At 38.1% G+C, this 14,596-nt stretch overlaps 1 protein-coding gene across 1 annotated transcript in view; it reads right to left on the reverse strand.

Moving 5' to 3' along the window:
- The window catches only part of LOC142007955 (histone deacetylase 9-like), a 488,069-nt gene that overhangs the window by 9,652 nt on the left and 463,821 nt on the right, over positions 1–14,596 (reverse strand). Inside the window, 3 exon segments of the mRNA XM_074984651.1 lie at positions 5,420–5,637; positions 6,061–6,271; positions 9,592–9,714. Coding sequence (XP_074840752.1) covers positions 5,420–5,637; positions 6,061–6,271; positions 9,592–9,714 — 552 coding nt within the window.

Raw genomic sequence — 14,596 nt, forward strand, 5'->3', positions numbered from 1 at the left:
GCTATGAAAGTAGCACAGGGAATGGTAACGTACATTGCAAACCTTCCCATTTCTTGACTATTTAATTTCCTTCACCTATACAAAATTTCACCATTACAAAGTAATACTGAACTCTTAAGTACAATAAACATAATATATGTTACATAACAGCAATATGGAAACGTGCGCCTATATTAATGGGTTAAAGTCCTAGTCCCATCAAAATCTATGGGAATTTGCCATCATATTCACTAGGGCCAGGATTTCACTCACCGTCTGTACTGATATAAGCCACTTCTAATGAAAAAGAACACCTTCACTTAATCCCCTCACTACTTTAATTTCTGAGATTTTCCTAAATTCAGAAAACTGTGAATGGCTGTGTGTTTATATTAATTATGCAGAAATCATACCATTTAAGTAGTAAGGTCAAGGTTCTTTAGATACCTAAATAACATAAGAAGCCAGACAGTAAGATTTTTTGCAGTGTCAGTGTTTTGGTACCTGCTACAATAACTGGGTTCCCAGACATGCCATTCTCTTTATCGGCTAAAATAAAATTCTAAAATGGTGATCAAAGGATAGCACAAGGAAACAAGCTGTCATCTGAACAGAAGTGTATTACATCTGACAACAGCAAAGCCTATCTTCCAAAAGAAAAGCCAGTTCAGGTTTCCACACACTTGATTTTTCAAAAGCAAGGGCAAGGCTTTCCACCTACTCCTGGATGGAATGTCAAAATTTGCATTTCAGCTAGAATGTTTTGAGGAGGTCAGTGTACTAGATCCCAGAGGCATAAATGTCAGGCTCCAGCAAGGAGGTATACTATTTCCTACATCAAAACTCTGTCATCTGACAATTGACCAGAAATAATCCATAGGGGAATCTTCTCTTTGTTACTAGGGGGAGAGGCACACCTCTTGGCTCACTGACACTATGTCAACAGTAGAGGGATTTGTCAATAAAACTGGCATTTTGTCGACAAATCTGTGGACTGTCCACATTCCCAAGGCATTCTGTCAACAGTAAATCGAGGGAATGCAGCACTTTTGTCAACAGTTATATCTCACTCCCCATGAGGCATAATGCCTCCATCGACAGAGATCTGCCAACAGAAAGCCAGTCTGGCTGGTCTGGGGTGCCATCTGTCAACAAATAGGGCCTTCAGGACACCAGGGAGACCTGTTTGCTGTGGTTCCTGCTGGCTGTTTTGCCGATAGAGCACCCGGCCATTCTCTGTCAACACAGCAGATCGGTCTTGCGATCCACTTAGCAGTTTGGCCACGATCTGTCAACAGAAATTTTGTCAGAAGGTATCTTTCAACAAAAACCTCTGTCGACAAATTGCTGTAATCTAGATATAGTCTGATTTGTTTCTCTTTAGAGCACAAATGATCCAGTGAAATCTTTACCCCATCCTGTGTTACATTTTGCTTTTTATCACTCTAATCACAGCCTTGGTTGTGGCTGGAAGTGTATTTCCCTTACAAAGAAAAACAACATATATTATGTCTGTAGTTTTGCAAACTATAATACCATACAAATCACAAGTTCAGCTGCACAGCCACTGCTTTTCCCTTATCACAGCTAAAGCTTTATTTTTTCCAATTGCCGTAAAATCATTTTCCATGACTTTCAGGGGGTTATATCATGTCATAAAATCTTACTCCAAGCTGAAATGACAAATACAGCATTTCAATTTGCATGATTAATAATATTGATTCAAAGGTCTAAAAATAAATAAATCATGGTATCCCAGCGTAACAAGAGACAGGAAGAAGGGATAGTATCTTGTCCTGATCTTATAACAATGAAGAATTACTTTACTTCTAGAAACTTGCCATCTTAAAAATGGCTTTAATAAAATTTCTAGTTAAAACTGCTAAGAAAATGCTTTGGAGTATTTGATTTATTAAATCAAGAAGCATTTCGTAAATATAACTGAGCAAAGAGAATGACACATTTTTTGTACATTTCACTTTACTGCCTTTGAATAGAAATGCAATTGGTCCAGTGGAAGAACTTTAGATGCGCATATATGCTTGGGAGATGGAAAGACATGGAACATGTGCTGTATTGGTTAAGAACTAAATAATTCAGCTTTGGAACCACTGAAATAGTTGCTCTGTAAACAGCCACACGGCTCAGAACTGTCCATCCGCCATTTAAAAATGGTGCTGCTGCCGGCCCAGCAAGCCAGATAAAAAGGCTCTGCGGGCCGGATTCCAGCCCATGGACTACATGTTGGACACCCCTGCTTTAATCCAAAACAAGCCAGCCAACCAAGAAATGAAAAGACCATTGTGAACTACTCTTTTAAGCAAAACTGGAAGAGTGAACACTGAATACTTGCTAGTGAATCATTTCATAGTACAGGTAAATACCAAAAAGCTTTGTGTAAGTGTAAGAGAATGAATGTTCAATGTCAAACAATAATTTAGTAACAAAACTGTACATTTCTCTCTCATTCATATAAAAATTTAAGTTAGCATGGTACACGAGAGGGTGATCCTTGTTCTGAGTTATTCAGTCATCACTCTCTTCTATAGTCTGATGGTGGCTGCTCTTTAAATTATATTTATTTACACAAGTTCTTCCTTTTAGATGTGTGAAGATTACTTCTTGCTTTGTGTAGGTTTGCAGAGGACAGCTGCATAACTACAATAACAGAACTTCTGTTCAATATTCTCCCTAAGATGTACTGTTACCAGAATGCTGACCAAGAAATTATGGTTACAATCTCATGAGCAGGAGGCCAGTAAAAACAAGTCTAAGAAAGAATTTCCACTGAACACTACAGTCTTTGCTAATTTTTACCATGGAAGAAAATCAGTGGTTAAACGTTGCTGACTGATTGAAATGGCTGAACACAGGGCAGGTAAGGCCAAATCTTTACCTACACTAAATAAAGAAAAATATTTCAGAAACATTTATTCGGTATCATTCCATTATGATATCTGACTTAAGCTTAACTAGGGTATATTTAGAACAGAAGCATCAAAAGGTCATACGATTTATTCCTAAAAGCGATAGATCATTTAACAATTGAATCACACAGTTATCTTTCATACACATATAAACATAATTCTTCATTTAGTGGAAAAACCATGATTGTTGTTTGCTATGGATAACTTTAAATAATGCAAAAGCATAGTCCCTTTACCTAGTAATAAAAAGGTCTTTTCTTAGGACAAGTGAGGGCAGGTGAAATATTTTCAAAATCTGGAGGCTACAAGGTGTACATATGCCATCTTGATTAAACATATGGAATGCATACTTGAAGTAAAGCCAACTGGAGTCCTAGTTGAGTAATCAAAACACCCTAGCTGAGAGGGGTTAACATGCAAGGATCAGCACTGAACTTTGAAGTTTTCTGGTCTTCATTTTTTCTAATTAAGACAAGATTTAATAACCAAACCACTGTACAAACTATGTACTTAAATTCGAGGTTTGTTTCTAATTTTATTGGGAATTCCTAACAGATTCAAGAAATCAGAACCCCATGGGAGAAGTTCACCAGTGAGATGGGTTGGCCCTTTCTCTGATGTACAAAGGTAGTATGCCTGCTTTTCATCTTATTTTCTCCCATGTCACTGGCTTTCTTATATACCTATCAAATAATCCTCTGACACGATAGAAAAAGAGAAGAGGCATTGATTCATGTGTATCAAAATTATTCCAAACAGTCTGGCAAGTATGTATTTAACGTCAACTGGAAAATGAGTATAGCACGATCAGTAAGACAGAAGGATGTACACTAAAAAGGTTCTTCTACGATTAGATCAATTAACAACTCACCTATCTCAGTACTGGAGTGCGGCAGTGTTCATGGCTACAGTTTATCTCCTGATGATGCTCTTGCTATTTCTCATATAAAACTATACTCTCTCTGCTATGAAAATAGCTAGATTCTGCAGTCCACTGTTCATTCACCTCCAAGCAGTCCTACTGATTTCTTCTAGAATAAGGTGTTATGTTACATAAGCAACAGAAGTAGAATTGGATCCCAAATTTATCAGCAACAATACTTGGTTCTCCTCTGACATATTGGCTTCATCTACACTATAGTGACCTTTCTAAAAAAGTTCTTCCAGAACATCTCTTCTGAAAAAACTTTTTTTGAAAGAGCACATCCACACACAAAAAGTAGATAAAAAAAATCAATCCGCTCTTTCAACAAAGTGTGTCCACACAGCCCCTGCTTTTTTGGAAAAACAGGCCAGGGATTGGAAAATCCAGCACCATGAGGACTGTTCTTTCGAAAAAAGGACCCATGGAGCATCTACGCATGCTTCTTTTCAAAAGAAGCTTTTGAAAGGAGGTGCTTTTCCTGATCTGGGAGCAGAAGATGGCTTCTGGAAGAAGAGCTGCGTTCTTTCAATTTCGGATAGAAAAAGTGCGTTCTGTGTGTTCTTTCGAAAAATGGCCTGATTTTTTTGAAATAACTTGCTAGTGTAGACCTAGCCATCCTTCAGTATTCATCTTTTATCCTGACATGCAGGCAATGAACTTTTTGTTACATGTCCATTTTTACATGGAAAGCAGAGTCTTGATAGAAGGTTTTAAAAAGTTGTTTTGGTTGATAAGTAAAGCCTCTAGATGAAAAAGTATAAAGCAACTAAAAGGTTAATTTTAAAGAACTGCCACTATACTAATCACCATTAATCAAGTAAGTTTAAAATATGCATCACAGGTAGCAACAGCAAATTGTCTTTTAACAGTGAAATGGGAAGTGAAATTAGTCAAAAATAAATTAGTAACATTTAGAGAAATCATTTATCAGTACAATAGGAGTTCTAAAAATGGTTCAGTTTCATATTTAGCATTCTATCATCCGGAACTCTGAAATAACTGTCATTTTAACCATAAGTAAATTTTAGTTATGTTTTCCATAAGTAAGGTATATTGGAAGTAAATACAAATAAATACAGCAAACACAGTATAAGTTTGAAGTGTACAATACTACTGTTGTTGGTAAAAAAAAAAAAAAGTACTCTGCATACAATTTTGTTTATTTCTTAATATTTAATCTTGTCGGTTTTTTCTAAGTGTTATGCATTGCTAGCTATACCTCCATATTATCCAGAATATTTGAATATCCAGCCACCTCCTGGTCCCAGGGCGGCCAGATATGAAAGCGTTTACTGTAGTTTAAAATGTCAAGAGAATCTGGTTGTTATTTCCTTTAAAAATATTCTTCGTGATGCCAATGTCTAGAGAACCAATTTTGGACAATCTTTAGGAATGACAGAAAATGGACATCTAGTCTAACATTAACACAAACACTCTCACCCATGCCTTACATGCCTATGAATAGATAATGTGCACATACAGCAGACCTGCATATTGTTCAGGTACAGCACTGTACCAGATATCCTCCCTATCTTGTTAGTTTTCTATTCTCTGTGTGCATTGGAAAGGCTTCAGTTTGAGAACTCACTTTGTTCATGTGGATCTGTTGCTGGTATTGTTTCTGCTTTTCGAGGAACTGCTGGTGCTGCTGCTGAATGACCAGCTGAGCCAATGTGCTTTGAGGCAGTGGAGCTGATTGGGTTCGATTCAGTGGCCTGTGACGAGGCAACTTGTGGGCAACTCTGATCCCCGGTGAGACTCTTTCCTTTGTTGCTAATGGAGACTGCGGATGGAGAGGAGCCCCTCCTGAAAAACAATGACATTTCACTCATCAAATATGAAGAGCAGTGAAACTAAGAAAACATACAAGTCAGGGTGAATGAATCTGACATACTAAAGAATTTTTCAGTAGTATCAATAAAATAATCTTCTCAGCAAATGTCCTGCAACAATAGAGTTTGACAGGCTCAAGAAAAAGCCACTACATTTTCTGCAATCATTTTACCCTTAGAGACAGGAGTGAGAGATTGGAGCAGGTCTCACTAAAAGCAGGAAGAAAAAAATCAACCCCCACATTGCTTCCCCACATGCCCCAAATGGCTGTGAGCTGGAGGATTCATATATTGCATTTTATTTATAAATGAAGTCATTGTGTTGTAAAACACTATGTTAACAAAAAAAAAAAAAAAACACCCCAAAGGACACTCCAGAATAGCCTTTGATAGTTACCAGTCACAAGAAGCTTTTGCTGTCTCATTTGTCCCTTCAGTAGCAAATGTTGCAAAAGAGCCTGGTGGCTACTGTTAGGTTTTCCCTCTAGAGCAATATGAGGATGAGCTGAAGAGGGAGGCAAGCTTCCTCCATACTGCCCAGGAAGAGCCACTCCCTGCCTCAGTGTCTGGCTCTCACATTTCTGTTTTTCTTTGAGTGAAGATGAAACCTGTGTCGAGACACAAGAGGGATATTAGCGGCTTTTCAAAGAATTGTTCCATTAGGTCTCCACACTATTAGCTGATCTTATTATACTGTAATTTGAAAGAAAAAGAAAGCTCCACCTTACCCTGTGGCTATGGAGAACATGCCAGTTGTTTTAACACAGTGGCATCAATAAAAGGGTGACCTGAAATGAAGAGGTTATTTTCAAAGGGCAAGATTGTGACCTTTCCTTACAATGGTGTGTAGGAAAGTGTGGCTGTCCCTAGTCCCTTTCGTCGGTCACTCAGATCAACACTTTCTGTACAGGAAGAAGGAGAACAGGTGTCTTGAATTCAATGGGAAGCAGGTGAGCTTTGGCTTTCCACATTTCCTTCTCTCACACAATACATCATTCAGAAATACTGATCCAAAGCAAGATTGGACAGTATCTACAATTGGGATAGAGCTGGTGAACGTTACTTTCTCCTGAAGCAATTTCTTCTCTGGCCTACTCCTGGGACAGCACAATTATTCCTTTTTACTCATAGTGTATTGTTAAGTAACAATCTGGTCTATAGGGGTCAGTGAGAGCTACTGGGCATTTAGCACTTTAAAGCCCCCTGATTTAATTGCCTTAAACTTACTATGGATCCTACAGGAACTCCATTTTTTTGAACTCTTGACCCATTAATACTTCCGATATCTGCATTCATGCTAACGGATGCCTACATTCTCATTGAAAATATCAACCAGATTTTTAAAAAGGGATGATGAAAAAGTGATAAATAGCAGTAATAAATGTTTAATTGAGGCTGTGTGTACACTACAAAATAAAATCGAATTGATTTATTGATTTTGTAAATCTGAAATTTATAAACCCAATTTTGACTATCCTCACCTCACCATGTGCCCTTCACAAAGGTGAATTATTGCTGCCACACTCAAATTGGAAAACATCGACTGTTGCAGCAGTGCATTGTGGGAACCTATCCCACAGTTCCCTCTTCCCTGTACCATTCTGGGTATACTTGCTGGTCTTTGACATCATCTTTCCACATTGCATTTTCCTCATTCCCTGCCTGTGTCCTAACCATGCATAAGCCAGGACATGGTCATGCCTGGCAGCATGGTCAGCACCGAATAGCAGGCACATCCTTTTATTGGGTCAGGGGCTACCCACGTGATGTGGCTGGGCACAGGAAAGACTCCGACTATGTGGCACCTGTGGTGGTGGTGGTGGTGGGGCACGTACAAATGTAAACCGCTGAGAAGCAGCTTCTCGGCGTCTTATGCAAGCATGACCCCACAAAAGCCCTGCTGCCAAATGGTGCAGCGGGGCAGCAGCTAGTGCCAGGCAGTACAGAAAAAAATACTAAGTGTAGAAAGAGAATCACAAAGTCTGTGCTGGGACTATTTGTAATGGGTAGCACAGCACTAATAGCAAAGGAAGAAAGACATTTCTCAGGCTCTCGTACAAAATTACCCCACAGCCACAGGCTTCCTGGTCCCAGTTTGAAATTCATGTCTTTCCTGTTACTGTGGGACATTGTGGGTTACATATGGGACACCTCTAGAGGCTAATCAATTCGATTTTAAGATGTGGCGCTGCCACACTGGCCTTTAATTGAACTTTTGAATTCGAGCTTGATGCAATACCCAGCAGGTTACGACGATATTATGATATTAATATTAAATCAAGCTAACAGTATTTACCATGAAGACAGTCACATGGTAATATCAAGCTCTTTGCCTTAAATTCTAATTTATCTCATAGTGTAGATGCAGCCGGAGACTTCAAACTTCATATTACATGGTCTTATTTTAACAATGGCAAAATTACTACATGTAAAGATCAAATACCCTGTTTGTTCAATTTTCAAAAGCAGCATTTAGTGTTAAGTGACCTCAAAAAAGGCATTTATGACATATATGTGTATTTAAAGAAAACAGCTTTTAATTTCATATAATAAATTATATTGACATGATTTATTACTTATTCTCAATTAGACATTTTTCAGAAAGGAAAAATTATTTATAATTATGTTTTTGGAATGTTGCTCACTCTTATTTACAATCAGTATCTTAAACACAATCTTTGCTTACAGGTGTCTGATGCAAGATTCCTAGAGAATTTAGAGTCATAAAATTACCTTTTGCAAACTTTTCGTGCTGCCTGATGGAAGAAAATAGTATCGTGTTTTCCCACAGAAATGAATTAGGTAACAACCATATATCAGAGAGACAGATATTACAATATATAAATTCATTTTAAATAAGCACTTTATTATGAGTTTCAATAAGACGGCACGTAATTTCAATTATAAATCTTCTTCAAGTTTTATGTTATTTTTTGTTTGTTATTTTATGTTTATTTTTCAATATAATGTATAGTGACACATACTCATTTCTATACCCAGAATTTACATAAATTTTACCAAATTCATAAATTATACCATTGTATCATGAATTATATCTCAAATTAAAGAAGATTTCTTTACAATATTACATATTACTGTTCAGAGCCATCAAAAGACATACTGTAAACCCTTATCTGGAGGCAAACTGAACTAAGAAATCCTATGACAAAATTTTGTCCCCACGAAACTGAGAGGCACAGCTTTCATTTACTTGAAGGTGATCAGTATTTCACCCTTCGACTTTTGCTCAACCTGATGTTCTCTTTACGACTGATCATGAAATGTCATTTATTAATAGACTGCTACATTTATATAGTCATATGTTTATTAAACACTGAAATTCAAAGAAATTTAAATATGAGGACCTTCTAATATATTAGCTTCAATTAAGCCTGAGTAAGTACTAGAATATCATCCTAAAACTATTGTCTTTGGTAGAGAATTCCTGGAAGAAATTTTATTCAAGATATGTCACCCATACAAAAGTTGTTCAATAGGATAAGTTTTACGACCAACTCATGTATCTCTTACCACACCTCTGGCTTCAGGCATTTGTACCTATGATTCAAAAACTGTATTTAGTACATCATTGTACAAGCTTTATCCTCACATCTGTTTGTTCATTACTATTCAGTGTGAGTATTTACTGCTTCCAGTAGAGCCCATAGTGTATCAGGTCCTGTATAACAGAAATGAAGTCATGGGTCTTACCCTGATTGACTTACCCTCCGAAAAGACAAAATAAGCACAAAGACTGAGATGGCTTTTTGTGGTGAAAAAAGACCATAAATGCTCATACTGTGAGAGAAAGTAAACAGAGGAATGGAAAGTTGAAGAGAAGGAGGTGGTGAAAGCCAGTGTAAGGGAGATTGGTCTCAAAGAAAATCCCCTGATACAATAAGAACATTCTTTCAAAGTGATTACTTACACTGAGTTGGGATTGTACTGCTGGAAGACCCAAGGTTATGTTGGGCAAAGAAGGAGAAGTATACAAACTCAACAGGTTCATCGATTCTTCATTAATCAGAATATGCTGTTGTGAAACCAAATGCTGGAACAAGAAAAAAAAAACACCTCCAGATCTGTAACACCATTTCTATCATCCTTCAGCAATAAAAGCTAGTTAGTTATTTATCTTTCTAAGTGCACATAAGATGCCACATATTTGGTGAAAGTACTTTGTTTCCCCAGTATCCTGAATTCTGAGGCCTATCGATATTTTCCTGTATAGCTCTGAGATTGTTTTTCTGAAATAAAGAGAAATGCCTGCCTACCACAAGACCTTGGTTAATCAGTAATTCCCATGGCTAAGGATATGTTCAGGATTCCCTGCTCCATTAGCTCGTCTCCCACCAATCATGCATTCATTCATTCATTCAATGGGAGTTTTGCCTGAATCAGTACTTAGGAAAGACTGCAGGGTTTGTCTTATGGAACAATGATTATTCTTTAATCTTTTAATGTATTTAAGGACACAAATATAGCTGTATCAGACCTCATTTGGATATGTTGAGGGACAGCTTCCTTGCTAGAACTACAGCAGATCACCTATATGAGATTTTCATTAAAACGGAAGAAAAAGTTCTAAAGGACACAGCCAATAAGGATACATGTACTGGATTTACAGTTTGCAGGCCTATATGCAGCTTATCTATTCTCCTTAACCTTTTACTGTTTTATTCTATTTTAATAGTAATGCAAGGGGCCTACAGGGATCACACACTGCAAGATGTTAGTTTTGGCACTTTTTAATATATTTAGGTGGGTGTAAGTATATAGAAATTTCCATACATGTATTTAAGTAAGTGTGAACATATCTGTATTTCCAGACCTTGCAGCTCAGTTACTTTAACCACAAAGGGACAAAAGAGGCCAGTATGCTGACATACAAGGTAGCATTTATCCAGTGGGGAATCTGTAAAAGGGACCAGTATGTTAATATAGAACATGAAATTTATCTTGTGTGGTATCAGAAGGTGCCAAAAATACAATGGTCCTGCCTGACTGGGTCATGCTGTTTACTGTAAAGTAGAGGCAAGAGTCACCAAGCGTGATCAGGCGGTATTTCTTGGTATTGAAACTACAGATACCCATTTTGGAAGTTTGTCCTCGAGGCTGTGAAGTGACATCTCATGCATATTCAAAGGGGTGTCTTATTTCAATCCACAGTCAGATGTGCATACCTTCAAAATCTTAAGGTATGAAAGTCTGGTTTTGGTTTTGCTAGGGTGGGCCGAAGTGACGCCATTGACAGAAAGAGGATGGATTTCTCTTTGGCTGTATCTAGCCTAGACCCAACTTCGAAGAGAGCATGGTAATTGGGGTGTTGGGAGATTACTAATGAAGTGCTGCAGTGCATACGCAGCACTTCAATAGGCTAAATCTCCCCCGTGGCAACTTTGAAGTGTGATGGTTCGAAGTGCTGGCTCGCGGGTAGCTGCGGGTCAGCCGCGAGTACTTCAAAGTGCCCAAGCTCCTTCAAAGGAGTAAAGGGACTTCAAAGGAGCTTGGGCACTTCGAAGTACCCGCAGCTGACCCGCAGCTACCTGCAAGCTGGCACTTTGAAGCTGGCGCGGGGGAGATTTAGCCTAATGAAGTGCTGCATATGCACTGAAGCACTTCATTAATAATCTCCCAACACCCTAATTAACACACCTCCTTCGAAGCTGAGGGCCAGTCTAGACACAGCCTAAGGGTTTCTAAAGATCTTTTAAGGATTCTCTACAGACTTCTTTCTACTAGTACTACTTTAAATCTTTACAATTTCCTCTGTGATAATACTTTCTCACCTCTTACCACCAGCAGAATGAAGCTGGTCCTTCAACTCCTTGAGTTCTGAGGAGCAAGGATGAGTATGGTGTTGTACTGGACATATATGTAATTGTATACTCAAACAGCATTTATATAACTAACCAGGGCGATCTAATCTGTATGTGATCATAACCTCAGACATCAGAGTGTGTGAAATTCCACTACTGACTGTAATAAAATTGTGGCGCTATTATATGTGTGACCTGCTAGTCTAGAGATCTGCCTTCAGACACATGGCTCTTTTAGCTCTTAATATCTGTAGGCTGGGGTGGAGGGCAAATCCAGAGATTCTTAGGTCAGACTGGCAAGCTGTTACCCAAATTTATATTCCTATCCAAATTTCTGACTCCCGGCAACAAGGAGTATAATTTATATATATTGCTGCAAAACTTCACCCAACATATTCATTCTGTTTATCTTATCCCCTTGCCAGTACATTACCATGGGCACTTTAGGCTACAGTGTTTAATATGGATGAAGAAAGTCTGAGTAAAAACTGATTTATACCGCAAATGTCATTTTTAAAAAATAGAGTTAAAAATGTGACCTCTGTCCTGTTGGAGGTTTAGTGCCCCTGTGAAATGCTTAGTCTCCTTAACTCCCTCCAATTTCTACACCTTTGTGGATAGTCCCCACACTTGTTTTGAACCCATGTGATATGACCATTAATGAAGAAGACATATATCATTCCTGATATGGTCATTTAAATCACCCTGCACAGAGAAACAGCTATTCTGAAAAGATCCCTTATAAGCACCCAGTTTAGATTCAGCAGGAAGAAGCACATAAAAGGTTATATTATCAAATGCTTATTGCAAGAGGAATCTTTTTGAAGCTTCTGCATTCTGCTTTAACAGTCATGTTTTTCAACATGTGGTCCAGTATAGTTGCTTAAATTACATTTTCTGTTTAACTCTTGCTTCCCTCCCAGAACTTTTACACAATAAGAGCTACAAAGGTCTTATTAGGCTTAGGAACTCTGGCATGATATGGTCCCCAAGGGAACAACATCCCTGAAAAAGAATACCCTGTGTAACAGTATGACACAGTGACTGCTTTCTTCCCAAACAAAAAGCATATGGGGCTCTAATAACAGACCACCTCCAAGAGGGATACTGCACACTTGGGCTTTGACTAAAGTAAATATAATAACTTGTCAAGCATGTTGCGGGGAGCAGTAGATTTTCCTCTGGACAAACCTGGGATATCAATTAACTCTGGAAAATACCTTGTGCTAATACAATGCAACTTCAGACTGTCACTGAAAACTGGTGCTGCACAAAAACACAGGATGTTATTCCAAAACATAACCTTCCTCATACAGTTTGTTTGGAAATAAGACCTATCACTGAGACAATAACAGTGAAAGTCTCTATATGTAATCTTCTCCTGGTGTCTTGGGAATGCCAGAAAATAGTATATGAAAAGAGAAAAGAGATATGGACTATACAGAATGAAAGCTGAAAGTAATTGCTCATTTGTATATTACATTAATTTCCCATTAGAACTGCACTTGCCTGATAACATCCAAATATTTTCCTTATTAAAATGAATCATGTCCAAAATACAAAAGACGAGTCTGCAATGCTATAAAGGTCTTAGCAAAAGATGTGCTGTAAACACATAATCCTCCTGTTTATATCTATATCTATATATATGGTGTTGCATTTTAAAAAATGTTCGTTTCCTTTGAAATGACTAAATGACATGACCGGCAAAACTGAATCTTCCCTAATGTAATTGATTATGTTCCATTAAGAATAATGTAATAATACAGCTGTGTTAGAAAACTGATTATTAACATTTGCATTGCAATTTAACAGCATGAATATGCCTCTACAAAATAGTCATTTTCTTTTACTGATCAACTGGTATTTGTTTTACAATAACCCTCAGATTAAGCCCATATTAAAATCCCTATCCCGAAATGAGATTTATGCTGACTCAAGGGGCCACTTGCATGGAGCTTATAACAGAATCAGGGCTTGTGTGCGTATTTGGGTAGCTTAAAGTGTTACTCTAGTGACAATTTACTTAGCTAATGGAACACAGTCCTGCCCCCGACCACATTCATTTGATGAGGTAGAATTCCCAGCTCACTTCTGTTTCAAAAGAATCAGTCTTATCAGCCAGGTTCACTTAATTCTTAAAATAAGACTAGTCATTAGATGTAGCAGTGTGTGGCTTTACTGTCTAATATCAACCCCACCAACACACACATACGTGTCAGTCACAGAGGGGTAGCCATGTTAGTTTGCAGCTTCACAAAAGAACTGTAGCATCTTAAAGACTAACTATTTTATTTATTAGGTAATGAAGTTTTGTGGGTCAGATCCACTTCATGAAAATTGTTAGTTTTTAAGGTGTTCCAGGACTGCTTGTTTTTTTTTTTCACGTGTTAGTGGAAGAAAGGGGCTTTAATGTTCTAAGTCAGAGACACAATGTCTGAACTTACAGTTTCTCTGTAGAGTCAGAATAAGTGAGTCTCAAAAGTAAGTACTTCTACTATATTTGTTACTTTTAAAGTATGAAGTAGACCCCTTTTCATGTTAGAAGAGACTAAAAAGTGTTATCACTGAAGACCAATTGTGCTCCTCAAACCTGAGGTTCATAAAGATGGGTTTATGAGACTTTTGTACCATGTGCGTTTACATCTTCCATATAATTAAGCAATTCAGTTTCTACTGTTGCCTTCAATTTTCCAGTCTCCAAAAGTTCTGTGCACCAAATATAAATGGATTGTGTGTGGGCTTGAACCAAAGCCCATTGAGATGAATGAGATTTTTTTCACTGACTTCACTGGCTTTTGGGTCAAGCCCTCTCTGGCCATGTCTACACTAGCCCCCATCTTCAAAATGGCCATGCAAATGGCCATTTCGAAGATTACAAATGAGGTGCTGAAATGCACATTCAGCACCTCATTAGCATGCCGGCAGCTCTTGAAAATTGGTGCTTTTTGCTGCCACGCAGCTTGTCCAGACAGGGGTCCTTTTCAAAAGGACCCCACCAACCTTGAAATCCCTTTATTCCTATCAGCAGATAAGGACCCCCATCTGGACAAGCCAGGTGGCAGCAAAAAGCAGCAATTTCGTAGACCCACTACTGCCAGCATGCTAATGAGG

This window comes from Carettochelys insculpta, chromosome 2, assembly GCF_033958435.1.
Source record: "Carettochelys insculpta isolate YL-2023 chromosome 2, ASM3395843v1, whole genome shotgun sequence".
Classification (NCBI taxonomy): domain Eukaryota; kingdom Metazoa; phylum Chordata; order Testudines; family Carettochelyidae; genus Carettochelys; species Carettochelys insculpta.